The sequence below is a fragment of the Necator americanus genome, chromosome IV (genome assembly GCF_031761385.1).
Source record: "Necator americanus strain Aroian chromosome IV, whole genome shotgun sequence".
NCBI classification, from domain to species: Eukaryota; Metazoa; Nematoda; class Chromadorea; order Rhabditida; family Ancylostomatidae; genus Necator; species Necator americanus.
Genome location: NC_087374.1, coordinates 18,863,593 through 18,891,456, shown reverse-complemented (window position 1 = coordinate 18,891,456; position 27,864 = coordinate 18,863,593). Strand labels below are relative to the sequence as shown.

At 42.2% G+C, this 27,864-nt stretch overlaps 3 protein-coding genes across 5 annotated transcripts in view; 1 reads left to right on the top strand and 2 right to left on the bottom strand.

The window, feature by feature from the left end:
• Positions 1-8,579, top strand: part of RB195_001862 (uncharacterized protein) — a gene marked incomplete at both ends in the record, with an annotated part of 40,444 nt that extends 31,865 nt beyond the window's left edge. For 2 of the 3 annotated variants that reach the window (XM_064198837.1, XM_013435186.2), the window contains 8 exons: positions 4,809-4,916; positions 4,982-5,109; positions 5,693-5,766; positions 5,834-5,946; positions 6,947-7,065; positions 7,124-7,293; positions 7,408-7,509; positions 8,499-8,579. In XM_064198837.1, the coding sequence (XP_064054717.1) occupies positions 4,809-4,916; positions 4,982-5,109; positions 5,693-5,766; positions 5,834-5,946; positions 6,947-7,065; positions 7,124-7,293; positions 7,408-7,509; positions 8,499-8,579 (895 nt within the window). The remainder of the gene's footprint in view (positions 1-4,808; positions 4,917-4,981; positions 5,110-5,692; positions 5,767-5,833; positions 5,947-6,946; positions 7,066-7,123; positions 7,294-7,407; positions 7,510-8,498) is intronic. The other variant, XM_064198836.1, reaches the window with a different exon arrangement.
• Positions 8,580-9,854: 1,275 nt separating this feature from the next.
• RB195_001861 (uncharacterized protein) lies at positions 9,855-10,436 on the bottom strand (the record flags this gene model as incomplete). Its single annotated transcript, XM_064198834.1, has 1 exon — positions 9,855-10,436. The coding sequence occupies one exon, from the start codon at positions 10,434-10,436 to the stop codon at positions 9,855-9,857; it is 582 nt and encodes a 193-aa protein (XP_064054715.1).
• Positions 10,437-12,813: 2,377 nt separating this feature from the next.
• On the bottom strand, positions 12,814-25,603 carry RB195_001860 (uncharacterized protein; the record flags this gene model as incomplete). The annotated part of the gene is made up of 11 exons (XM_064198833.1): positions 12,814-12,982; positions 13,281-13,498; positions 13,556-13,747; positions 13,808-13,933; positions 14,014-14,157; positions 14,217-14,329; positions 16,481-16,603; positions 17,207-17,267; positions 17,618-17,691; positions 23,246-23,325; positions 25,557-25,603. The coding sequence occupies 11 exons, from the start codon at positions 25,601-25,603 to the stop codon at positions 12,814-12,816; spliced, it is 1,347 nt and encodes a 448-aa protein (XP_064054714.1).
• Between the last annotated feature and the right edge of the window lie 2,261 nt (positions 25,604-27,864).

Here is a 27,864-nt window from a genome sequence, read left to right as displayed (position 1 = left end):
ATAAAATAAAGCATATGTTTTCTCGTTTTCGTTTTCTTTTTGTGGCTTGTTTACAATTTTTTCTTTCAATTGAGCATCCACTGCTCCCCTTCACAACCGCAAACTCTTCAATATGCTGTGTCTTTTTCTCGTCTTGTCTTTATCTTTATGACTTATCTGATTGTCTGAAATTCCTCAGTAGAAAAGATTCGGCACAAATGAATCCCAAACTTTCGCTATTCGCCGTCAACTCATCTGTCTTGTTCTTTTCGTAAAGTACATGCGCACCCCTGTCGCGCCATTCCCACCCACCCGTACGCATGAACCACCACCCATCAAGTGGTTCCGGCCGGCTACTACTGCTAGAGGAAGTCGACAAAGAGGTGTGAACTAGTGCAAATTTTCCATGTAAGGGAGCGCAGAAGCGCCAGCGCCTAGGTCAACTTGAATCTGGCCACTTCGCCAAGTATCGCCCACTGTGCAAACGATGCAGAAGCGCACACACACCGGACAGAGAGGGAGACACACAAATAGCGACCACTCTCGAGCTCATCGTCGCGCTCATGCACAGAGAGAGGTCTTGAGAGCCAAGCCTGAATCAGCAGATCGTTCATTCAAGGACGTCCAGGATGCAAAGATCCATTGAGAGAATCCTAGGGGTTGATGAACCACCGGCCAAGCGGTTACTTAGGAGCTTAGGCCATCTCAGCAGCGTGATTAGCCGTCGGAAAAACGGCTTAGTTATCTTGCTTGTCCGTACAAAAGTCTCCCGCCACCCCTCCTAATTTGACAATTTCTTTTTCCAACTTGACAGCGTATTTCATATGTCTGTACAAGAAGTCCCGCCGCGATATCCGGTTCCTCCTACCTGCACCTTTCTATTCATGTCTATGTGTCCAGACACGTCGCCATTAGCCATGACAGGTATCATGCGCGCTGTCCGTCCTTCCGATGTCCACATGTGGCATATTCTCAGTATTCCAGTTCTCCACCTACGTACACATACAGCCGCATCGCATTAGCATTGTGGCGGCATCGCTGTGCGACCACGACGGGCACAGACGTAACCGTCGGCGCCCGTGCAGCGAACGAGCGAGCTTTCACATGCCTACTGCGATGGTTCGCAGTAATTTGTTCGTGTAGTGAAGTAGTGTGCGGTGTAGGAGTACACAGACTAGCGATTACTGTAAATTCTGTGGATGTGTGGATTCGACCGCTCGTCTCGCTTCATCGAATCCTAATTGCCGTTTGATGAATGGTGAACAGCCATGCGATTTTGACTATTCTCTCTTTTCAGTGCGTTATGTGCACAGGAAGTGTGTAAGTGCACAAAGTTCGAGACAGTTTCTAAAAGGCAGGTGCGAAAAGCAGAAATCATCTGCGCCAGAAAAGACATTTCGAAGCCAAAAGCCTCAGGAATCTGCTAAAATGTGTCAAGAACACGTTCAGATTTTATCTTAGGAACAGGTTCTATTTTTTTACGATGATTTGCTATGAATTCTTCATAGTCTTTGACATTCCAGAGATTTTTCGCACGAACATAAAAAGAAACTCGCGAGAAGTCGTTACATACGGTTCTTGAGAAATACGGCTTGAAAAGCTGGAAAAGGTGCGAGGCCACTGTCTACATAGAAAAATCCGCTTTCGTCCGTTGATTGGACCTCTCGCATTTTGGATCCAGGGAGAAATCCTCAAGAAGACTTCGCTCTTCAAAACTTGGTGCTTTTTGTGGATGAGAAGGGGATAGAAAATGGAGGCAAAGGAATACATAGGAGTGTTTCACCCGGAAAATTCTAACGAAAATTTCGAATCCTACTAATCGTGACCGAAGTAGGAGTGTTCAAGTGTCTTTCATGTGGGGCAGCTATTTGAAGTAGAGCACGTTTCAAATCATTGTTTACTGTGGTTACATATCAACATCGACAAATAAAATTGAAATGAAACAAAGAAAGACTGGAAGGATTTCTGTTTTTGTCATTCATTCGATCATTCGTTCCAAAATGCAATTTAATCTTAATGAAAGAAATAACCTCATCAAAAGGGATTCGGCACTAAGAATTTCCACCTGGGACCTCGCGTAAGATAATGTGTATTAATCTCTTGATAGTGACCGCGGTCCTATTTACTTTTTTTTCCGCAAATACGGTTTATCATCCATAGATTCCTGGGGATTGATAGCTGTTTCTGAATCTAGCAACGGATGTAACCAGTTTCTTAATCCCTAGTCGGTTTCTGAACTAATCTCAAAGGGATCACCCCACGAATCTGGAGTGGTACGGATTTCCGGTGGAGTATTCGTATACGGGGTCGTAGATTGTGGAGAGAAGGGTGATTCCGTCCATTTCTTCCTAATTGCCGTAAAAAACGGCCCGGAAGATACGGCTTCAAGCGTTCCGTGGCACTATTTCCCACAAGGAGTTCGATGGAGCGCGCCAGCCCTGTTCGGCGCCGCATCTTCCGGGCCGTTTTTTACGGCAATTAGGAAGGAATGGACGGAATCACCCTTCTCTCCACAATCTACGACCCCGTATACGAATACTCCACCTGAAATCCGTACCACCACAGATTCGTGGGGTGATGCCTTTAAACCTATTAATATAATTCGAGTCCTGAAGTGTACTTTTTCTTCAAAGTGCACTGCGCATCAAAAACTAATCGAAATCCAGAACCGAAGTCTTGACATCTGGATTCATTCGCATCGCGTAAAAGGTCAAGTAGAGAGTTCAGGAAGTGCCGCTTGCTGCTTGCCCGATCGTTGAAACATTTCAATGTCCGTAACTAGTTAGCGTCGGCTATTAGCGACACGGACGACGCAAACGTAAAACTGCCAACGTTAATGTCGTCATGACGACATTTTTTCGTGACGCACATCAACGAAATTGTCAACGCGTTTCGCAGAAAAATTCCTGCGAAGAAAACCGTAATGCCTTTTCTCGACCGCATTATGATTCTATTACTTCGTTCTGATAGGTGTTTATTGACGGAGTGGAAAGCTAAGGATTTGCCCGAAGACTGTTCAAGTGTGGGCGGGCATCTATCACTCAACCAGTCATATTTTCGAATTTTTACATCTCTTTTTGGGTCTTCTGTAATTTTCACCAATCTTCTATCATTTTCCGGTGACCTTGACTTACGTGGGTGATGCCATCGCCTGACGCGATTACCGGCATCTTCGCCGGTAATCGCGTCAGGCGATGGCATCACCCACGTACCGTTGTAAATCTATTCACGCCGAGTGTCCTCAGCTCTTTTTTCCCACCTCAGTCCAAAAACTCCGTTTTCGGCTAGATGGGCTCTTCCTGCTTGAACCCTAAAAACCCTTGTAATGTGACCGAAAGAGCGAAGACAATTTTCTGTAACCAATTTCGATGGCGGTGCAAGATGTGCATATCTTCCACGTGTCATCCGCCAGTATACCACATCAATCTCTGCGTAAAGCGTAGGCGTTTCTTCATTGTGGCATACCCTAGGCCAAAAGTAGCCAAGCTGCAGTCTAAGCAGCTTTCGTTCCGTGCAATCAAGCCTCTCCATCGTTCTACAGTAACCGTTGTAAATCATTTCAACTGCTCAGCTCGTTTCCTCTTTTCTGCAATTTTTATATCATCTCGAAACATTGTTTTATTGAGGGGGCTTTAAATACAATTCCTCGATATTTGACTTCCACTTTCTGCCCACATTTCAAAGATTTGTCTGTTAAATTATGACTTCCACCGTAATCCACAATTTTTTTGTCGCTAAATTGAGGAAAGTAGTAAGCAGACCATACTTCTCGTCGATTGTCAAATTGAAGCAAAAGCCAAGATTGTTAACAAACTTTGTTACGGCTAACGTTTCGGCGTCGTCGCCTTCGTCAGAAGTCTGAACAGTCAGATCATTTGTGATATATCCTCTCAAATGCCTCATCCAGAACAAGTCATCATTCCCTAAGATTGATGAGGCATTTGAGAGGATATATCACAAACGATCCGACTGTCCAGACTTCTGACGAAGGCGACGACGCCGTAACAAAGCTTGTTAACAATCTTGGCTCTTGCTTCAATTTGACTGTCGACAAGTTGCAATCTCCATATGCCAAGATCCAAGGAAAGTCGAACTTTCGCGCTTCCGAAAGAAATTACTTCATTTCTCCTATAGTTGTTCTTGGAAGTCTGGAAGTCTGGTCAAACAATGTAATTTGATGTACGGAGCGATTCTGCAATAACTATATTTGATGTGGTTTTCTAGATTTTAAAAGCTCCAGTGTAATAGATAATATATTCCTGTAGAGGCATCAGAAGCTTAACTGAATCGATTAACTTCTTTCGTAGGGAGCTTAAGGGAACTTCAATTGTTGACTGAAAACAGGAATACTGTTCTGGCTCAGTCTTTCAAAACACGCCACTAATCGCAGTTGACGCAAATCCTGTGCGATTTAGCAAAGTAAAATGTCAAAACAATTAGATCCTTTTGAGGACAACCTGTCAACGAACTCGTTCAATCAAATCCTCAGCCGCAATCCGCACCTTTCACTTTCTCGCACACACATCCTCTTTCCTGATTTTTAATTCGTTCACGTGGAAGACTGGGTAAGGGAACAAACCGGCGCACGTCCGTCACAACCATCCTTGAACCTTAGCAACCTACAAAAATCGATCAATACATCTCATATATGCTAGCTGCCCACCGTATAATTATCCACGATAATACCGGCCCACCACAGGTGCTTGAGCGACAAGCATGACACATGCTTCCGATTCGCATCCCTCCACAGTGGGAGAAAGCGAGGCGCAGGAGAGACCTAGGGCCATAAGCTGTTATCTATGCGATTGAATGATTTTATTGATTTTCAGAGTGCATGTGGTAGTGGCGCCGAATGATCTACGATTCAGGGATCATTGGCGAGTTGGAGCGGCACGATTCCGTTCACCAGGGGATCGCGTAGGAAGATCAACATTGAGGTGAAAATTCAAATACTTCTCGATCCCATAGACATGGTGACAGAACATGAGTGTTCCTTGTTAAGCACCACAACAACGTCCGGACATGCAGTACATGGGGATGGCTCGTTGACGTCATCACCAGTTACTTCTGTATCGGACGGACATGCTGGAGACGCATGGCGAGAATCACCGTTGAGGAGAGGCACAAGAGGTTTGTGTGCGCTTAGAATCCTAAGGCTGTCCCAAGGATCCTTGTTAGTTAGGAAGCATTATTGTCACTCAGGAGAGGAATACGTTTGATACGCTAAACTCCGCCTACTATTGCAATTCACAGTACTGTAGGCGGTGTATATTTTCATTCAGTCGGATCACAACGACCTGATTCTTGGTGAAATTGCGCAAACTGTTCCGATAGAAACGGGGCCCGTGCTAGCTCCAATCGGACAGAGAGATGACTATGGGTCCCACTGCAGTAAATCCAGCGCTACTGCTTACGCAATTGCCACAAGTTTTAGTTCCTTTTGATCCAACTGTACTCTCAAAAATGTGTTTATTCTTCCGTTACTGTCTCTTTGGTTGGAAATGCAAAAGAATTGGTATTATTGCGATTTCTGTGCGTGTTAACACACTTTGAAAGCTTTGAAGGAATATTATTATTATTCCGTGAAGTTGAACCCCTGGTCTTTCGCCAATGTCTTCCCGAATAACTACCAATCATCATCATCTTTGCAGATCATCTGACCCTGCCTGTTTATGATTTATTGCCATTTCATGTTCCAAATAACTCTTTCCAGATGATATGTCACCGATGAGCGATAGTAGCGCAGCAATTCCCAGCAACACTCGATCTACGGAAGGAAATAAAGTTGTAATATCTCATTCATTACACTCAGATGAGAATGGAAATCAGCAAGCAGTGATTATCGGATTTTTAGGACAAACCGAAATCAGTTGAGATCAAAGTTCAACGAACGGAGAGGTTGGAAAGGCGCGAGAAATTCGATAATAAGGACTGGTTGAACAATAATGACACTTATGCAATGCCAAGGTAATCAGCGCTAACCGCTATTGCACGAAATTTCATCTACCGTAGTCTCGAATGTAAAATCCAATACCCCGCGGTTGTACGACAAACTTTTTAAGATCTTATACACGTAATTTCAAACACGAATAATAGAAAAATAGAAATAAAAAAGGATAAGCTGCTTGTACCAAGAACTTTTAGTTATCATCAACCGTTACTAATCAACTTCAGCAGAAAAAATAAATAAAAGTGGTTCTTCGAGGAGATAGAGGGCGTAATAAAAATATGAATATAAAAATAAAATTTGCATGGAATTCTACAAGTTGGTCGTCGGAGATTTCAAAGTAGTACTGAATAGGCAGACAATCTTTCACGGCTAGTATGAATTCAGTTTCATTCATTTCAACAGCTTAAATCTGGTGCCTTCTCGATTCTCGTCTGCCTACATGTGGTGGTGATTGGTCGTTTAAGGATCACAAACATTGGTGATCTTTCCTGCTGGAGGTAACTCGAATAGATTTGCCCCAAATCCAAGACAAGCTCCTCTCGCCTTGAGTTGACCGTCGGAGCCCTGCTATGTTCACCAATACGCGGCCTTCTGGATTTGGAGAACATATCTCGCCAACGGATCATCTTTCATCTTCTGAAAGAGCGGAACAATCCTTCCACTCGCTACTAGGCCGACGTTTTCCACCCCCAGATTATTAATAAATATTAATATAATTATATTATTAATATTAAAATATTAAGTGCTGAAACTTTCTTCTGAGTTGGACATATTATGGTTTCTTTTTGGGCACCGTCGGTGTATACGTATATACGAATAAATAAAAAACTAAAAAACGAGCAGTTAAATAAGTAGCCTGACACATAATAGCTTTTGAACTTTTGGTAGTCCGTTCATTTGAGTACTTTTTAGATTTTTTTTGTCTATTTTCAATTTGTTGGCGTGTTAAACTGAAGATAAGGAAAGTTCAATCAAAAAAACCGCTGAGATCTTAGGATAGCCCTTGTCGCGTTTCAGAATGCAACCATCATTCGGATCCAGGTCCTCATTGGCAACCTCTCAGGCTCGTGGCGAGTCCAGCGATATCGACTTCAGCTGGATTAGAGAGGAAGAGAACAAGCTAAGAAAAGAACGAGGTCAAAATTGATCTCTCTGTTACTTGGGTACAAATTATCCACTGTATTTTTTTTGCAGAGAATTTGAAACGACTTCCTGAATGTTACTTTGGTATCGATCCTCCGAAACTAGAGGATAGAGTTGAGTCTCGTGAACGAGATGAAAAAGAGAATCTGCGCAGAAGCAATGTAGTACGCAGTACAACAGCCGCATTCGAGCAGGAATTAGCTAAAGATAGAAGAGAGCAGGTAAATATTGCGTTTTTAATTCGTTTATGAGAAGAATCACGAACCAATCGATCGATCAATCAACGAAGCAATATACAATAAAATCAAACAATCTAAGGTATTTGTTTGATGAAGGCATTCAAATCTCGATCCTCTGTATATCTCGAAGACCGACGGCAAGAGCATTCACCAAGACGAGAAATGGGCCCCATGGCAAGACGACTGCATAGGATGCAGGTACTATAACACTACTTTAGTGTTGAAAAGAGCTTCGTGTTTCCAAAACAGCATACTGCAGCCGTGTTTTACTTCTTTGTCTTAGAAATCTCAATATTTCTGTACCGATATGCAAATGTCTATGAGCGACAGGACCTTAATTTTCCCTTCAAACCCGTCAGAGGTCATGTTCTCAGAACAGCGTTGAGTTTTCGAAATATTTGAATCAGCACACTGGAAGTTGAAAAACGCTGAAAAGTGGAAGTATCAACTGCCTTTTTTTTTACAAGAAACTTATCAGCATATCCGTCCTCTTCGCAATTACAAACTTACCACGCTGTCTTCCATAGATTAGATAGCTTGGTGCAAAACATTCACAATTCCCACAATCATTGGATGTGTAGATAATGTTTCACTAGAACAACAACAGGAAATTGCAAGAAAAAATCAATAAGTTCACCAATTTTGTTTCAGTTTATTACCATATTTGAGATCAGTACGCGCGAGAGTCCGCGCTGAGAGGAGAGATTTCATCGGCCCGTCAAAAACCAACCAAAAATCAAAGACACATTCACAGTTTCTCATCTTCGTTCGACTGTCATATCCATAGTCAAAATATGCAAAACATTGTGTTGTGGTGATTCCAGGAAGGAAATACACAATAATCAGCAAATTGATTAAGTCGATATTTGTTTTATTTATTTGGAGTAGTTGTCATAGTCTTGATTTGTACCCGAAAAACCTTCGAAGGGTGAAATTTACTGCGCCTGTAACAAAAGCAAATCAGAATAAATAATTGAATTTGATCGATAGACGGGTTAGTGGGAAAGGTCAGCTGCGATTCAACACGAAACAATTGCAATGCATAGATTCACCTTCTCATTCGTTCTCTCATTCATTCATTCATCCATTCATTCATTCACCGTGCCCGCACATACACATAGGTCTTCAGTCGTATATTTATTTGTTTATTTATTTAAATAGAAGTTCATGCAAGTTCCTTTTTTCAGAGAGAAGCAGAAGTTGCTAATCGCGACTACGGTGACCGTGACGAGTGTAGACAGCGATGGAGAAGTAGCATGGCATTCTGAGCTCATCTATCGAATTTTTGCGTAATCAAATGAGTTTATAAATTGTATTAACTTCTATACAATAGTTATCCTTACCAGCCAATGGCTGTGCCTAGAGTAAAAAAAGTATAAACCGAACACTTTGATTTGCACTTGAAAACATTGGTATATGCTGCAGCAAACCTCGTTTTCTTTCCGCCACCCGCGCCCATCGCCCATGCCTCGCCCTCAGTCATGCTCTGCTCAATCATTCAATTCCCTAACTCGTAGATACTCGTCTAGAATGTGACTTTATCCTTATGTTGTTTTCACTCCTATGTTCACTCACTGTAAATATGAATAAAACGTATTGAACTGCTATTGGAAATGCATGCGTGTAAACAGAGGAAAGATACAATTATTAAAACAAAGCTATTTTTCGGAGTTTCAAGCAGTGTGATGTAAGCTGCGAGCGTGTGAAACGGGGGAACAGGACAGCGAGCCAGTGTGTTCTGCAGTCGCTGTGAGGGCTGATGTGTTCGGCGGACTGCATGGTTGACGGTTCGAAACCGCCTTGAGTCAACCTTTCATCCCTCCGGGGTCGATAAATTGGTACCAGACATGTCTGCGTGGATAAAAACACTGATTTAATATAATATATTGGTCCCCTCCCCCTGCCGTCAGTTTAGGCTGCAGGAGCGTTCACGTCATCGAATGAAATATGTATAATCCTCGTATTACTCTCATTTTTGTAGAAAATCGAACTGGACGCTTCTACGGGATTTCTTCATGATCAATTGCATAAGGTATGAAGTGGCGTCCCAGAAATCGTTATCAGATCGAGGCGAGGTGTGGAAAACTTCATGAAAAGCGCCACTACTACAATCGAAGAAAAAAGTTCCAACCAAGCCTGCTCATGGCAGTGGAGGCATAGAACAAAGGCGAAAAGTTGCCGACTTTCGCTCTTCTCACATGCGCCTCTTTCCTTGGGGAAGATGATCTACAAAGAGAAGGTTAGAGGCTGCAAGCCACGAAGTCGGCGATGTCGGAAGCTCCCATGGACAATAAGGGATTGCAGATTTGGAGTATGAGCGTATTCACATTTAACCCTCTTTAATCGGCTTTGAAAATGGCATGGAAAAACTTCTACGATGCCTTACAATGCTCCACCCTCGTACACGCGTCGAGTCCGCGAGCCGTTCTTGAGCTCATAAACTTTTCAACAGTGTGGCCTCATAAGTCAATTCGTAGGAACAGTGAGCAAGAAAGAAAGGAAGGAGGAATTTATACTTACTTAGATACTTAGATGGCCCGTCTTCACTGGACGTGCGGGCCCCAGCATCTCTTCCACTCGTTTCGTTCCCTCGCCATTGTCATCCAAGATGTTCTCAAGCTTCGTGAGTGACGTTGACGAAGTCCTTGAGCCGTATCCAGCTGAGCTCTCAGCTGGTCCATCCGTGCAGCGAACACGTCACCCCATCTCGTTGGCGGTCTCCCTCGGGGGCGTTTAGCGTCCCTTGGGATCCACTCTAGCGTTCTTTTAGTCCATCTATCGTCGATTCTTCTCATGTGACCGGCCCATCTATGTTTTGCTTTCGATACATATTCCGCTGGGTCGCGAAGACGGGACATTCCTCTTAAGTCGGAGATACGAAGATCGGCAAGGTGTTGTGTGCGCCGGTTAAACTTCAGGAGACATCTCTCAAAGGCTCTGTGGGTAGTAAGTAGCTTCCTAGACGTGGCCGCGGTGTCTGTCCACGCGTAACAGAGCGCTGAAAGGACTGTCGAGTCGAACCGATGGGCACGAAGATCTTGGCGAGTCGTGCGTGTGTCGCCTTGGTCCAGAATCAATGACGTCTTGAGCAACATGAGATTTGATTGCCTCTCACCGGTCGCCATACCGTCCGACGTCTGAGACGGCAGGGCCCAGTGTGCAGGGTACTGAGGCAGTGAATATGCTGGAGTGGCAAAGAGACTTTCCCCCAAACTAAGCAGTCATGCCTCCGCGAGCTTAGCTTTCACCACAGGTCGTCGCCCAACCTATATGGATCAGGGAACCACCTTGCGACATTTTGCCAAGACGGTGGTGCATCTTAGCAGTGGCTTACTCTTGGCTAAGCTTCCGGTTCAGAAAAGTCTCCTGAAGAAGAGAAGAGAAGAGGGATTTATAATAATAGGAAATAGTAGAAATAATAATAGAAGAGGAAATGGAAAGGAATCACAGCAATATTACAGTACATTTCACTTATAGTGCAGTACACTTCAACACATCCATTGCCACGTTTACCCTCATAGGCAAAGGAACTAGCATAAAAAATACCTATTGGTAACTTCTTCACATGTGATTCCACCACACTGATAGACGCATACCTAACCAAATTGATCATAACAACAAATACTTAAGTAATTCAAAACAAGACACTTATTTTCTTGGGTCGTGGCTTTTGCTGATAAAAATCTAATATCACCAATATCTAAGTAGAAAAAAAAAACAGAAACAATCGTAAAAATTAAAGAACGGCGAAGCATGGGCCATCCAAAATCATATTGTAGCCGTTTACTGCTCTGACCTTTTTCCAACAAGGAATAGTAGCTGGGTCTTCAGCAGCTGGAGTTAAGAGCAGCAAAAGACACGATATTGACTATCTCTGGATCATACCATGAGTAGATAGGAATAGGAGATGTAGTTCAAGAATATGAGCGTCATCACACTGGTCAATTTCCCTTTCCTCCACCCATTAATCTAGAAAGGCGTGTGAAGCTGCCTTGTGTGATCTGGTCTCCCCAACGATGCAAGTTATTACACGTTATTGCAATTGAACACGAGCAGCACTGTTGTCACATAACGTCCGCAATCCAATAAATTTAAACTAAACCTTAAATGAGTAGCAGGAGGCCCATCCCCCTTCTGCTTACTTATCCACAATCGCTGACCATAGATTACCGATTAATCGGATACCACACAGCTATTTCACATCCATTTTTCTGGATTATTGGGGGAAATGGGGCGTGATCACCCCACACTCGTTAAGTACGTCCTACCACTATTTAAAGGCATCAGCCCACGAATCTGGGGTGGTAAAGATTTCAGGTGGAGTATTTTTATACGGGATCGTAGATTATGGAGAGAAGGGTGATTCCGTCCATTTCTTCTTAATTGCCGTAAAAAAACGGCCCGGAAGATACAGCTTCGAACGTTGCGGCGCACTACTTACTACAACGAGTTCGATTGAAGCACACCAGACTTGCGCACGCGCCGCATCTTCCGGGCCATTTTTTACGGCAATTAGGAAGAAATAGATGGAATCACCCCTCTCTTCATGATCTACTATGCCGTGTACGAATACTCCACCTGAAATCCATACCACCTCAGATTCGTGAGGTGATGCCTCTAATCATGAAGAGATCACAAAGCATGGATCAAATTTGTGATATACTGTCTTTCACAACAAAGCACATTTAGTACTGAGGCTGAAAACAAAGAAATGCTAACCACTCTAATCAACAACCGCTTATATTAGCACTAGAAGTCTTTTCAGGTTCCAGAGTCAAACGAGCAACTTTTGCAAACTTCCTCGGTTCACTTTTCAGTTCCGTAAATTTGTTCCGTTTACATCTCCGTGAGAGTAAGAAGTAAATATGGTAAAGAAAACCTCATTCCCTCTATTATACAAGCGAAGACAAGATCAGTAATAATTAATTATAATCATAGTAATTCCAGCATACCAGCCCCCTCAGCTTAGCAATGGCAAACTTTAGCCAGCATTCTGTCGCAACTGAGTGTCGCAGATTTTTTTTAAATCAAGACGCTTACCTTGTGACTTCAAACCAATTCCAAATCTTCAAAACTGACGCGATTCCACGAATATTTGCAAAGAAAAAGGAGCGAGATCAAACAACAATTCTTAGTCAATAAACATTTATTAAATGTTGTTTTCGTTCCCCTTTTAAAAATCGACGACCAACGCATGTTGTACACATATACCGACAAGAACTCTATGAATGTCTAGTAAATTGACAATTTTTGAAAGAAACATGTACCTCTTCAGAATAATCAGAAATATCGCCCAATTAAATCGAGGATAACAAAAGACAAGAAATCACAGGACTCGGAAAACAACTGCGTTTGCTCAAGCACACAAACGCAAGTCACACACTATCGTAACATACCGGTGACCGGTTAATATTCAACAACGAAGAATATAATACGTTAGAGCTCTGTTGGAGAGATGTGGCAACGGGTTAGAAAAAAAATACACGAAACACAATTTCAATTTCAGTGCGCTATCGCACCTGCATCTTCTGCACGGGCAGGTTGCTTGGACTTTGCGAGAAGTTCTGCAGAGATTTTCAGCTCTTTTGCTTGTTCCCATGGGAAGGATGCGTGTCCAAAGTGACCATTCTCGGCTGTGCGCTCGTAGATCGGTCTCTTCAGGTTGAGCTCTCTTAAGGTACATTCTTGGTATGGATTTTCGAGCGATAATGCTACATTAACACATTGACGACCAAGCGGTTTTTTTGCGTATCTGCCGCATATTTTTTGCGCGTCAAATGTCCTACTATATCGTCGGAAAATTTCTCAAAAACCAGATAACGAATGTCATTAAATATCTGATAACTCCTCCTGAAGTATTTCTATGAAGATGTCCCACGACATCGTCGGGCATTGGCCTATGCTGCAAAAAAGTGTCCGGCGGCATCGTCGGACATTGTCGCCAAGGTGTTAAAGTAGGAATTCCCCACTTGATGATCATTCCAGGTCGCAGATCAAAGTTGTCATTTACAATCTGGAGAAGTTCTGCTTCGTTGAGAGCCGATGTACCGAACGAGAACACCATGACAGAGAGAGGTTCGGCAATTCCAATGGCGTAAGAAACCTGGACCAGGCAACGACGGCAAATTCCAGCTTTCACAAGGGACTTGGCAACCCAACGAGCAGCATAAGCAGCGGAACGATCGACCTGAACAAGATCCCTTTATGCTATTCCTATAGTAGGGAGATTTCAAAATAATCCTACCTTGGTGGGGTCCTTTCCAGAGAACGCACCGCCACCGTGAGCTCCCCATCCTCCGTAGGTGTCAACGATAATTTTGCGGCCTGTCAGGCCAGCATCTCCCATTGGTCCTCCGATGATGAATTTACCGCAGGGGTTGATGTGGTAGACGGTCTTATCATCGAGAAGGTTTGTTGGGATAACGGCCTTGATTACCTGCAACACCAGCTCACAAACCCAGTAAACACTTCGTTTCAATCTAATATATTCTATTACCTTCTCAAGTAGTTCCTTTCTCAACTGCTCTAGACTTACAGCCGGTGAGTGTTGAGCGGACAGCACAACAGTATGCACGCGAAGAGGTACGCATGCTCCACCCTCGAACTTGTACTCAATGGTAACCTTAACAGTGATAACATACACCACTTCAACGTACAAAATATTCTCCAAATATCTCGAAACCAACGACAACCTATTCATACCTGCGACTTCGAATCCGGACGAACATATTCGAGAGTTCCGTTGCGACGCAGAGCGTGAAGTTTAGCGTTCAACTCATGTGCAAGCTTTAGAGTGAGAGGCATGGCCTCCTCAGTTTCATCAGTAGCATAACCAAACATGATTCCCTAAAACGGACAATGTATCCAATCAAATCATTACAGAAACACGTTCTGCTGATACTAACCTGATCACCAGCTCCGACTTCCTCTTCCTCTTTCTCAACATGAACACCAGCAGCAATATCGGGTGACTGCTCTTCTAGAGCGACAAGGACATTACATGTCTTATAACAGAAACCTGAAAGAATATACAATACTCGCTTCTTTGAGGTTCAACAGCAAATACTCTTTCACTGGAATGCTGATAATACTTATTGAATATTTAATACTGGATATTTAAAACTGTATTAACACCATATTAGTGCATCTATTTTGCTCGTCATAATGGAACTATCCAGGCCTAAATTAGTGTATGAATACGAATTTAAAGATCTTTCGATCATAGTTGACCCGCTATTTCTCAGTAAATTCCTCTAATAACCCTAAAAAGCTATAAGCCATAGAACGCTGACTCATTGCTTGCACCTAACTAGACCCAAAACCAACCCATTTCAATGACACCACAGATTTTTGCAGAAAATGCAATGCAAATGACTTGCATGAAATGCCAATAGTCCCTGCAAAACTGGTATGTGCACCCCGTCTCCAAAAGTAAAAATCACGAAATGTGTCTGTAAGGGCACCACATCGCAAAATTGACGAAGTAGGAAACTCACCATGATAGATGAGAATAGGGATGTGACTCACAAGTATGAGCGACATCTCAATTCCTCCCAAACCACAATGTCTGCGAAACAGTCTCAGATCTCCCTACGATGCAACCTATCACAGATAAAGGAACATGATGAGACCAAATCTCAAACATCCTAGGATTGTGCGGATAATGCAACTTCTCCACCTAAGTTATTTTAGCTGGATTGAGGACTTCGGACGACGACGATGTTCCCCGCATTTTATTACACTGTCAAGTTGCGCCTTTGGAGAGACGGAATTATGCAAGAGGATGTCACACGCTCCACGTTTTCTAGATCACTAGGGAAATTAATTGTGATCACGCTCATACTCGCGAACTACATGTCACCCTTATTAGTCCGTACAAAGCGTATATCTCAACATATGGTATGCTGCCTTTAACATGAGTGATCACTAAAATTTTACCATCACTGTATAAACTAATTTCACCTTCTAAAAGCTTAAAATTCTTAAGTGCAGAACTATTCAACTCCTACGAACAGGTTATCAATAAATAATCAGTAGCTCTAACAGTCTAACAGTTTTCGCCAAACCAAACAAAGAAGTCGCAAAGGGCACGTCTTCTTATGTTCTTAAAGACGATAACGATAGTTGACGCCGAATGGAGAACGCATCTTCGCGTGTTTTTTTCTCTTGCCAGTGAAGATCGCTCTTCGATTAAATGTCTACTACGCCGAAATTCCGATCATGATATCGAAAGAAAACAATAATGGACATGGCAGTTTCATTAAGAAATCAGCAACGCATTAATATAGAAGTGCCAGATTCATGCAAAAGGCATATGCTCAAAGTATAAAGTAGGTTATTCCCATCGTTTTTATCGTTTTCCTCAATTTCCCACGTCGAAAAAAAAATGATGAAAAAGAGAGATTTTTGATGTGGTTCGCAGAGATAAATACGGCTTGTTTCTTTTAGACAGTCGTAAAAGCTATTCCGCCAAGATTACCACCACTTCGTTATTGCTAATAAATGCGATAAGAATTTAATGACACCACCAAAACCTACATGGAAAAAGCATGACAAGTGTAGAGAATGATTTTTATGTGCGCTTCAACCAATTACCGCTTCGATTAAGATAGAACGATCACCCCATTGCCAGTATCAACAAATGAATATTTGCTCTGACATTAGTCCAGATCACAAACCAAATATCAAGATCGAAAGGTCCATGAAACATCTCCAGCTGTAGGTTCAAGGACATTCGATTGTGTTCATTGTGAACGTTTCAGATACTATTCTCTATCAAAAGGTCAACCTGTTATCATATTAAGGGCCACAAAAACAGTTAGCGAAAATGACAACACTTCATTTCTGCTGACGAACTCACGCGATTAGATAGCGAAATTCTAAATCCAATGAAAACAGGCAGATTGGATTCTTAACGAATTCTGATGTTATTAAAACTTCAACGTGTCTTCACGAGGATGAATCATGTTCTCAGATGAACCACTTAGATATATTTATATTAACGACTAAATTAGTGAGCACACTCCATATATTTTACACCTTTTTCACAATAGTCACCTGTCAGTTTAGATCCAAAGCAATCTTCAAAAACACCCACCACCGAACCGAAGTGCGGCGCAGCCCGGCTGTGTGGAGCAGAGCGCTGATTTATAGAGGAAAAATCACCAACCCTTGCTGGAATCGTCGTATCCAATTTTCTTCACCACCTCTCGTACAAGCGTCTGATAATCGACATTTGCCTTAGATGTGATTTCGCCGCACAACATGATCATACCCGTTTTAGTTACCGTTTCTGTAAGCAAAGTAACTGTTAAACGGGTGATAAATCAGGTGTGCGGACAAGCACACCCATTTTGGCTACGATGGGCCTGAAAAGAAAACAATTATGAGGAACTGGTTCAACCACTTCGAGACGAACATTCTCCTCTTATTTTGATTCCTGCGAAACGCAGATTAAAAAACCTAAGTACATTGAGTGAATAAAAAAATAGGAGACGGAATTGAAATCACTCGTTTCATCGTGGGTAAGTCCTGAAAGAGTGACAACATACTGATTTATGTTATTAGTAAAACCTGAAGAAATTCGACAACTACAATTCTTCAAACATCATATGTGCTGGTTGCAAAGCCTGAGATGAATTTACCCATGTTCTATGACATTGTAGAAAGCGCTGTACAGTAGGACTCCATCAGAAAATTTAACGTTACTCCCTCCAGGAGTTCCAGCTACATCCACGTAAATACAATATTCTAGAAACATGTTCTCACTAATCGCAAATGAACAGCACAAAGAAAAGAACTCCATGTGCATTCGCGCACAAAGTACAGGATGAAAACTCATCTTCTTTGCTGAGTGCACACCTTTTGCAGCATTATCTACAGACTAAAGACCTACCGCAAGCAACCTTTGCATCGGGATCAATGGCGAGGTGAGCATCGAGAACTGCATCAGAGACCTGAAAAGGATAGCTTAAGCTAAAGCTCCTTAAGAAATTCATAAGATGCAAGAAAAACAAGTTCTATATTTATGCGACTTTAACGTTGTTCACTTTGGAAATAGCTCGCTCTTTAATCTTTTCTGAGAAGCGAAAAATTAGAAAACACGATAAGCATTCTCATGCGCAGAACACACGAAGAACTGCTCTAACATCTGAACTCCCAAAGAAAGGTAACAAAAGTATTCTGTAAAACCACATAATCTGCGCTCTATCGAGGTCTAGCCAGCGGCGCTGAGTTTCGAAAATCCTTAGTTGGCTAGAAAGAACGTAAATGAATTTGTAGCGTAATCTTCATGTACTCGACTCACTTGGTCGCACATCTTGTCGGGATGTCCTTCAGAAACTGATTCCGAGGTGAAGAGAAATGTGTTCGACGACATCACTGAAAGCTGTCCGAGCAATGAATGAGCGGAGATGAAGGGGCCGGGAGGCGGGGCGAGCGCAGCGCTACGCCACACCAAAAACACGAGATCATACGCGAAAATACACACGTATAAAGGAAGATTCAGGAGAAGAGAACTAAAGCAGTGCCGAAACTATGTGTTCTACAGTAATAAAGCGCATTTCCACTGTTTAAGTAACCAAACTCCGCAAGCTACCTCAAAAATATGGCAAATACATGCTATTTTTGGAAACCTTCCTTTCCACACTCCCCCACCTCAAGCTACTACTAACAACCATAGTCCTATGAGCCTTCCATAAGTGGACACTTTTCCCAACAAAGCAACTGTTGATGAGATTTTAATTTTGAACTGGTTAAACTTTAATTGTATTCGGGATTCGTAGCTATTGTTCTATTTGGGTATCAAATGAAGCATTGCAATGATGTTAGTCATCAAATGGGACAAGAAACGTCGAAGCAATTAATTAAAATGTAACAACCTGTTAACAAATCTACACGAGACCAAACGACTAAGAAATTCATTTTTCGTAAGCACTCTTCTAAACAGCATTTGAAAAGATAACATCTATACGGTCTAACGAGGACAGTCAGCTGAATGGCGAACAAGGATGTTTTTGAGGATGTTAGATAGGATCTTGGAGGTGACCCTATTTGAACGAAGTAAATCACCCAAACCAGAAGAGACAACGTGAAATTCATCCAGAGAACCTATAAATCAACATTCTCATGAAGACAGGATAAAAAGCAGAGTTACTGGTCGTAGTAATTGACAGAACTTATTTGAAAGAAAAATGTGAGAATATAACAAGCCATACGGGAGGTCTGAGAGCCATCCAAACTCTACATCCTCCACTGCGTTCTCTGCGGATACAGGAAGGATGATGCAATCACTATGTTTTATGTCATGGTTGCTGCGCTCTTTGTTGTCCGCAGGGATCATCCGAGGCTGCCCGTAGAATCATAGCCGGACATGCAGCGCCGCACTTCCAGCCCTAGCAACTGGTGCTTGTCGACGACCCTTTTTAGCTGGCGGTCCCCGCGTTTCCCTTTTTGCTCGATAGTCACCAAAATCATCGAGCCGGAACTTCGGCGCCTGAGATGGGAAGAAAGAAATGTTGAAATGATCACACTATCTGTGAAGTCCAGGGAAAAACTCTACCAATTTATGGTGCAGCACCTGAATAATTAGGGCAAAACGCTGAATACACTTTTTAGAATTTGCTTATAACTTAATTAATAATCACTATAGCTTAATTAGATAATCACTCAAAAAAAACTAAGAATGACAAGCAAATTTTATACTTTATGTTCTCACAAGAAGACTAGACTTTAGGCTGACAGAGAAAATTTCTAGCATAAGCATAGAAAATTTTGACGAAAACAGTTAATAAAAAAGAGCTCACAAAACCACATCCATGTAAAAAAAAGTAGGAAAATATCACGGAATTTCACTTATTTCACTTAGCTTCAGCGCTCAGCCTCCAAATACAATACCGTTAATCAATTCCCGTTTAAAAACTTCTGTACCACCACATGCGGTCGTCTTAACACACCTTTTCATACAATGCCCTTTCATACAATGCAATCTTTGCTCGACATAGCAGACTTATCAGCGGAAATGGGAACGAGCTATCATCAAAATAAGAATAAGGAATCATCACAGTTGTGTAGTTAGGATCAAGGTCTCACCTGCCAAAAGTATAGATATAGAAGTATAGAAAGTTCTAGAAAAGGTTAATTGTGTTACCACAATGAAATAAACAGGTTAAGACTAATATGAGGTAAAAAAGTGATCTCAACTGCTAAAGGTGAACGACAAAAGTTACGCGAAAACCTGTCTAGTTGTGCTTAACACTGTAAGCACAAGCCCTTTTCTTTATTTCAAAAAAAAATTGCAATCAAAAGAACGTTGTTGCGAGCCACATCTCTGCAATAAATACGTCTTAGTACTACATTCCATCACCCTGTATTCACACCGTAGTTGTACTCAACTTTGCCCAAACGCTTCGCACGTTCTTGGCAAACGAATCAGTCAGTGCGAATCGCGCCATATCTCTCGTTTGAGACGAAAAAACACTGACGACAAGGTCGCGGCGATAACGAGAACAGATAGCAAGAACAATACATGAAGAGTCCTCATGCAGTGTTTAGAGTGCAGAGCTTCGAAATCTTCGCCGGAAACAGCAAATAGTTGGACCAGCAATAGAACGAAAACAATATAATGATACAATATATAAGAACATAACATATAAAACAATAAAATAATAATATATAACATTTAATAGCAACAATATAATAATACAACCGACAGAAACCTAACGTTTCTTTAGAAGCGAGACGTAAGAAACCCTAATAAAAGTGATGGGTGTGCAGAATCCAGTCAAGTAGGGATTATAAAGTATTCAGTGTATTAACACATACGTACTATCGTTTATGGACATCTTATTTGCCAGATATATTCGTACTCATTGAAGAAGGACCACATCCTAGTGTTGGCTTGTCAATGATTTCTGACTGCACGTCAACGTTTCTTGACATAATTATACTTTGCGCTTGACGATTTGGTCTCTGGTCTAATAGAAATCAAAGCAGCTTCCGTCCTAACGACGATTAGTATGGATTGCGTTCGAAATTGTCTGCGTTTTAAAGGTATCGCCCCACGAATCTGGGGTGGAACGGGTTTCAGGTGGGTTATGCCTACACGGGGTTGTAGATTGTCGGGAAGAGGGTGATTCCGCTCATTGCTCCCTGTATCGGTGGAAACGGACGACCCCGGAATGCTGTTTCTTATGACGGCTTCTGCTGCAATGCGCAGCCGAAAGCACCCACCCCTTCTGCAATTCGTCGAAAACCCATTCGGACGGATCGCAGGCGGTGAGGGCTGGGAGGGCAAAGGTGGCGCACTGCAATAGAGGACGTCGTAAGAAACAACATTCATAACTCACTTGAAACCTGTACCGCTTCAGATTCGTGGGATGATGCCGCAAAATTTAGTTTAGACCGGCTTTCACTCACTAGTTTTTGACTGTAAGAATGCACCGCAGAATCGAATTGAATTGTTCGGTAGTAGCCGTTATTGTGTTCGAATAGAAGTTAAAGTTAAAAATTCTCATAATAATAATTCCATTGTTGTTGAATGTGTGAGTTCATAGTGGGGAATCCAATCGCTCTTTTTTTCTCGAACCGAAATGTAAAGTGCAATCACGAGATGAAGTGCGATGAATCAACGAGGGAGCTCGGATAAATTGTACAAACTGACAAACTCGGATAAACTGACACCCACAATAGGGGTTTTACAAATTTTAAATAAATTATTAGACGGAGACAATTATTATGCTCTTTCCTGATGAAATATGCACGTACACAGAGGAAACTGACGAATACTTTGATAGATGTCTATGAATCTGACTGAAAAAGGTCATAAATGACACAAATACTTCATCTAAATATTTCCCCGAATGTTGACGCTGAAATCTTATCGAATATTTCCTAGAATATTAAACGATGAATGTAGAGAGCAAAAAATAAAATACGAGATCATAAAGGCACTGAGTTGAAATATCAAGAGCGAAGAAAAAAAAAGTTTTCATTGGAGCAATTTCCAACCGGTTTATTCGTCGAACAATCAAATCATCTAAATTGCTGCTGTTCAACCAGACGAAAGAAATACGAATATGTATGAAAGACTGGCATGGAAGAACACAAAAGCCACCAGTCAAAAGTTCGCGAAAAAAAGAAAACGATCGCTTCTTAAGACGTATTGATATTTATCAAGACGCAAAAAGTTCCTCAAAACTCCTCAAAACTCCAAGTAGAGACCGATCTAAGACACCCCCGCATATCTCAAAAAGTTGGCGACTTTTACAACAAAAAGAATCACTTGGTCAACAAATTTTGTTGTACGCACCCCCTGACGAATATCAGTTTGATTGGCCACTAATAAGAATAAAGTAGCATTGCAAGACAGCAACGTAAAGCAGACATTGACACTAGATACAGCAGGGTCAAAACATTCCTGAAATCTGTTGCAATTGCGTTCGAAACGGTGCGGTGGAGCCAGTGGTTGCGATCGGAGTGCTCCTTCCTTCTCCAGCTCTAGCCCCACTCATCTCTGCAGTCCTAGAGGGATTAAAAATGTCCTACATCGTTCGCAGTCACTGGCTCCACCACACTACTTCGAAGACCGCTTATGGAATTGCATCAGGCTTCAGATCGTTTTGACTTGGCTATGGTATGGTTGGGTAAAAACGACATGAATCACGAGGGTAGTTACGGTGCATTTGCGTACGCGCTCGAAACGGTGCGATGGAGGCAGGAGTTGGAACTGAGGTGAGACCTTCGCAAACTGCAGCGGTGCCAGCAAGAGTTTCACCACGCTCCTAACCGCTAAGGTCCACCGAAGAGGGAAAATCTTAACAAGAAACATTAGATTGGCGCTAAAATGGAAGTATACAGACATCGCACTCATAATAAACTGTGAGACCTAGATTTGTCCTCATGAACGCACACATTTTCTGTGCTTGAAACCACCCTTTAGTATGGACAATCGGGCTTCTCACTGTCATCCGGACAAAAACAAGTAACTACCGTTCAGAATCTAGAGTCATACTCCCTAAGAGAACGAGAATTGTTAGATGTTTTGTCACAGCAATTCTGGGGAAATGTGAGAAAAAATTTGTCATTTTGCATAAGAAGCGTTTTATACAACAGTACAGTTGGGTCAAAACGACTTGAACCTACATGCAGTTACGTAAGCGGCGAGCTTGGGCGGTGGCGATCGAGGTGAGGGCTTCGTTAGTTCTACTCATCGTGCTCAGTCCAATGGCAGCTTGCGAGGTTCGCAGGTCGACCGCAGCCCATGCTCCTATACGCCGTTTCGGGCGCAGTTGGATACACAACTGCTTCGGGAGTTGGCTTCACTCGTCCAGAAATCTCCATTCCTACTTGAAAAACTGTTACTTTTAACCCAAAGCAACAAAGTTTTAAGCAACAAAGTTTTAAGCAACAAAGTTAAAAATGTGACCAAAAAACCGCCAATGTTACAATAATACACAATTTGCTCTGCAATGTGCCATGTACACTTATCTCGTTTGTTTACACTGTATCCGGTTTATCTCTGCTCACGCTATCCATTCAATTTTTCCCACATCCTTTCTTTTTTTTGCGTACATTATGTGACATAATGTTCTTCAATCGTGAAATCAATTTAAATTACTAGCTAGCATTAAAGGTTATCAAATATTTTGATTATTTGCCTGCTCTGAGGCCATCTCCGACTAACGGATGGTGACATTCCATGCGAGATCCACGCGCACAGATGTGTCAACAAAGTGAAAAACGCTTGCAGATTTCTATGCCATAGCCATGCATAGACAATTCTTACGAAAGAGAAGAATTCAGGGAACAAAGTAGCCACAAGAAGATGAGCTCATCTCGGTTGATAAACACGAATACAACAAAAAAAGACATAATAATCTCAAATACCAAATGGATAAAGTCATAGGTAATAGAAATATTGAGTGTACGTGTGCACCTGTCACTCTATTTGACGCTCGTTTCTGGTTGTCAGGATGTTTGCCAATTCTTCTCAAATATCTGGACCAACACGCCCACCTATAAAAAGGCGACTAGATGTCGAAGACAGTGCATCAGAAACTGAGAATGTCATAATTTCTAAACGAGTAGTGGTAGGTTCGTAGTTCATGAGTGTGAGCGCGACCAGGCTCAAGTCTCTTCAGTAATCCAGAATAGGATGTGTGAAACAGCCTTGGGTCGTCCGGTATCCAAAACCAATATTGCAACCGATATTGCGCAATAGAACGCGGCCTACTCAATCCCAATCCAACTTAAACGCATCACCCTACAAATCTGGCGTGGTATGGATTTTCTTCGGAGTACACCTATATTGGGTCGTAGACTATGAATACAATGGTGGTTCCGCTCATCTCCCCCTGCATCCAAACAGCTCCGGAACGCTATTTCTTTCTATTGCCACGCGCCACACTTGCGCCCCTGGCCCGCGATTCGTCGAAAATCCATTCTGACGCCCTGATGGGCATTTTATTTCATTCGACGAACCGCAGGCGGTTGGAGGGGGCGCAACGGTGGCGCGTTGCAATTGAGGACGTCATAAGGAGCCGCATCCCGAACCCGTCTGTTCACAGTGATGCAGGGAGATATAAGCGGAACCACCCCTGTATTCATAATCTACAACCCGATATAGGTATACTCCAAAGAAAATCCATACCACGCCAGATTTGTGGGGTTGTGCCTTTAAAGGCTGCGTACCACAAAATTGACATGTTACGAAAACTCCAGTGATAACGCAGAGTTCGGGTTGTAGTTTGCTGAAGAGAGCGTGGCTCCACCCAGTTCTCCTTACCTGGCCTAAAAAAACGGCGTGAGACCGCCTTATTTCCTACTTGTTGCAGTGGTGCGCAGCGGGTGATTTCGCAGGGAAGAAAACCGTCTCTCGCTCTGTCCATACGACGATCAGTGAAGGATGACCGGAGCCACGCTCGTTTCCGTATCCTATAACCTCAACTTTATATTTCCCACGAGCTTACCACACTACGTCAATCTCGTGATACGCTAACTTTTAGTAACGCAGTTCGCCGTCGTCATCTGATTGCGACTGAATGCGATGCATTGTAGCGGCCCTTCTTCCTTTGCTTCACACACTATTCCCTTATCCCTCTGTCCTGCCCCAGCTCTCAGTCGAAAAGGCAATGTGATTTCCCTTTTGAACACACCTGCCACAGAGGCCGACAACTAAGCATTAATAGCGGCAGGCGGGAACTCCTACAGAATTCGATGATGGTGCATTTGTGAAGGTAAGAGTTCCGCGAAGGTCGGGAATTACTATACTCAAAGAACATATAAAATACAAACCACCGACCATCTTAAAAAATAAACGGAGAAGGAAAGAACACATGCGTAAGGTTCGCAAGACAAAAAAAAATTTTAAAGAGTCTACAAAGGGCAGAAGTCTACAAAGGGCAGGTGGATGTAATTGGGGCACTTAACGCCGCTCTAATTGAACTGTACTTCAGAGCGCAAAAAGCTTTTCTTGCAACGTGAAGGATAAAGGATAAAGTTTCTGGCGTTAATCAATCCGCTTGGGAAGCACCCCCACGTTCACTTCAACTCAAAACCGTTTGAGTTTCACGAACGTGTATTTGGCCTATACAATGACTTGCGGTGGCTAGCCGATGTGTCAAGTCAGCGTTTTTATCATCCCAGACAAGTGTTATACTAATTTATCGACCCCGGAGGGATGAAAGGCTTGATGAGCACTAGGGCGGATTCGAACCTCTGATCGATCGTGCAGGAAGCGGAACCTCTAACCGCTACGCTACACCACACCCGCTCCTTGCAACATAGACACTGTTTTTAACTGTTAAATGCGGATTGTGTAGGAAGAAGCCCTCTCTCAGACTATTTCGTTGAAGGTGCTACATGACATGACAGTAATTCACTTCCAGTAAGCGTGTTTGGAGAGTTTAATGAACTTAGAACGTCAGTAACTCCAGCTCTATCTTCCTTTTTTCTCTTAATAGCTTTAGCCCACATCCACTTGAAGACTAATGCTTAGGTTTGAGGCGCCCGATTGGCTATTCACTCCATTCCCTTTCAGTCATGACCTGATGGTTGGTGTACCATCGCCTCCTCAAATGGAAAAGCCATTTGTCAGTTAAGGACGGTCTCTGCATTCTAAGAACGATTACTGCGCCCAGTTCGACTAGAGCTGAGTGTCATTCCTTCCCAACTAAATTTCACTCGGGCTTTAGAACTTTAGGAAATTATGTTTTGAACGTAATTGCTAGAAATAAGACAAAATCTACTTGGAAGATTGAAGCATCATGTACTCGCGGAAAAGTGTTGACCACATCGGTGGGTGTTTGTATAAAAATGAATAAAATGACATTAGTGGCTTAGTGCTTTATCAGTACATGCATATACGTGCATATCGAAACGTGTTCGAGGACAGGCGGTATAAATTTTGCGGACCACTAGAGCTGGCTGTTCAGAATAGTGCTGAAATTTACAAGATCTCTAGGCGTGTCAAAACGACCTGAAACCTGGTGCAGTTGCGTAGGCGATTGCACTTGAAGCGTAGCAGCAAGGCAGCGGAACCTCTAACCGATTGCGCTCACCCGCCCCACTATGGATATTAGTATTGAAAAAAAGGACTGACTACTGCGCATGAACGTTCTGCTTGAATATGAAAATACTAATATATAATAAAAATAAATAAAATAAAAATATAATATACTTATAATCGATTTATTGAATTGCCATTTTGGAGACCTAAACCACACTTAACATTGAAAAAAAATTGTTCATGCAGTAATTGTTGAGCGACAGTACATGAAATCTGTGCCTTATACAGTGCGGTGCAAAATGTTAGGTCCCCCTGATCTTCCTAATAGCAGCCTAGAAGTGGATTACCAAACCCGTTTACTACCACCACCTACTTCTCAAATGCGAAAACATCTATATAAGTACCCTTGGCAGGAGACCTGATCATCGCAGGAAGCAACGAAATTTTATTGAGAAATAGGCCGGTGAAAAATCTTAGGTCCAGTTCATAGAAACCGTGACTTATTACGAAAATAGGTTCTAAAAAAACAAGTTCAGTACTTTGTTACATTGTCACACATGTTACACGTTATCCTGTTGGAAAACCAGGTTACGCCTACGAAATTTTGTGAAATATGGCAGTAAATGATCTTCAAGCACTTTCTGCATGTCTTCGCTGTTCATCTTACATGAGACGAACTCCAATACAACAAGTCCGTATCCGGAAAACGGGACCCAAAAACATGAGACTTCCACTACCTTAGTTACGCCTTGAGAACACTTGTTCCCTCTTTCCTCAGATCTTCGGGCCTTTCGAGGAACCACTTCCAACGTGGGTGCGAGCGAACTTGAGTCTGGCAGCCTCATGGCGGTCAGCCAAACGAGCAGGGTCAAGCGTGTGTTGAGAATTTCTCAACAGGGGGTCGTAAGAGAGGTGTATGGAGACGAGGTTGTCGTTTTCAAACAAACACATATTAAGGTGTACAAAATGAAGTGTAATTTAGGTATGCGACATTCAGCAGAAAAACAGGAGTGAAAACTGCTTCTTTTCAGAAGTAGTGCTGAACCTTGAAGGATGATCAGCAGTGAATGGCATGTTTTTTTATCGCATATCGGAAGATATTCACAACTGAAACGTATTCTAAGGCTTTTTTTCAGGTTCCGATATCTGCGACTAAAAAAAGGAAGAGTTGTCTCAAAGAAGAAAAAACGTCAATGATGCATATTCAGTAATTGAGTTCTGTTTAATATAAAAATAAATGATATAGAATAAATAAATTTTTTTTATATTCGAATAAACGATTGAAGAAGACTCGCGGTTGCAGTTGAGGAAAACTATTGTAGCATAAAAAGTTAGGATAAAAAGAGGGAACTCCTTACTTTCAGTCGAAAAAGCAATTCTGATGCTGCTACTGAGCGAAAAAAAGACATCTACAGGCGCAATTAGAGTTAAAATTAGTACAAAGTAGGCTCCACGAGTTTCTGAATATCTACGTTCAAAGTGAATTTTATGCAATAAAGCTGACTGCGATCTGTAGAGAGAGATTTCTTCTATATTTCTACAAAGTTTGGTGGCTCTAGTTTTCCTAGTCTTTTTGAAACCTAGTTGAGAAAAATCCCAATTTTTGCCTCAAATTTTCGAGTTTTTCTCAACTACCTTTTGAGAGAATCAGAACACCTACAGAGGCCAAAATTTGCAGTCAAGGGTTTTCCTTGATGCTCTATCCAAATATAGAGTCGAATGTTTCAACGGCGCTACCGCGTCCTCGCAACGGGAAAAAAAAGCGAGGTCTCAGATTTTCGGCGACACGTCAAAATCTGTGTGACTTCGAACAAATTTTCATAACTCTGCTCATAGTTTATAAAAACGAATTCGGTTTGAAGTATGTTGTAGAGGAAGATTTTTGCTATCACATTTTTTTTGCTTTTTTACAGGTAGTTTTCCTCTCTAAAAAAAGATAGTTGAGAAAAAGTTGAGAAAAATGCCAAATTTCTCAACTTTTTCTCAAATAGGTTTCAAAAAAAACCAGAGGGTCCCTACAAAAGATTCTTTAACCGTTTTATAGCGCA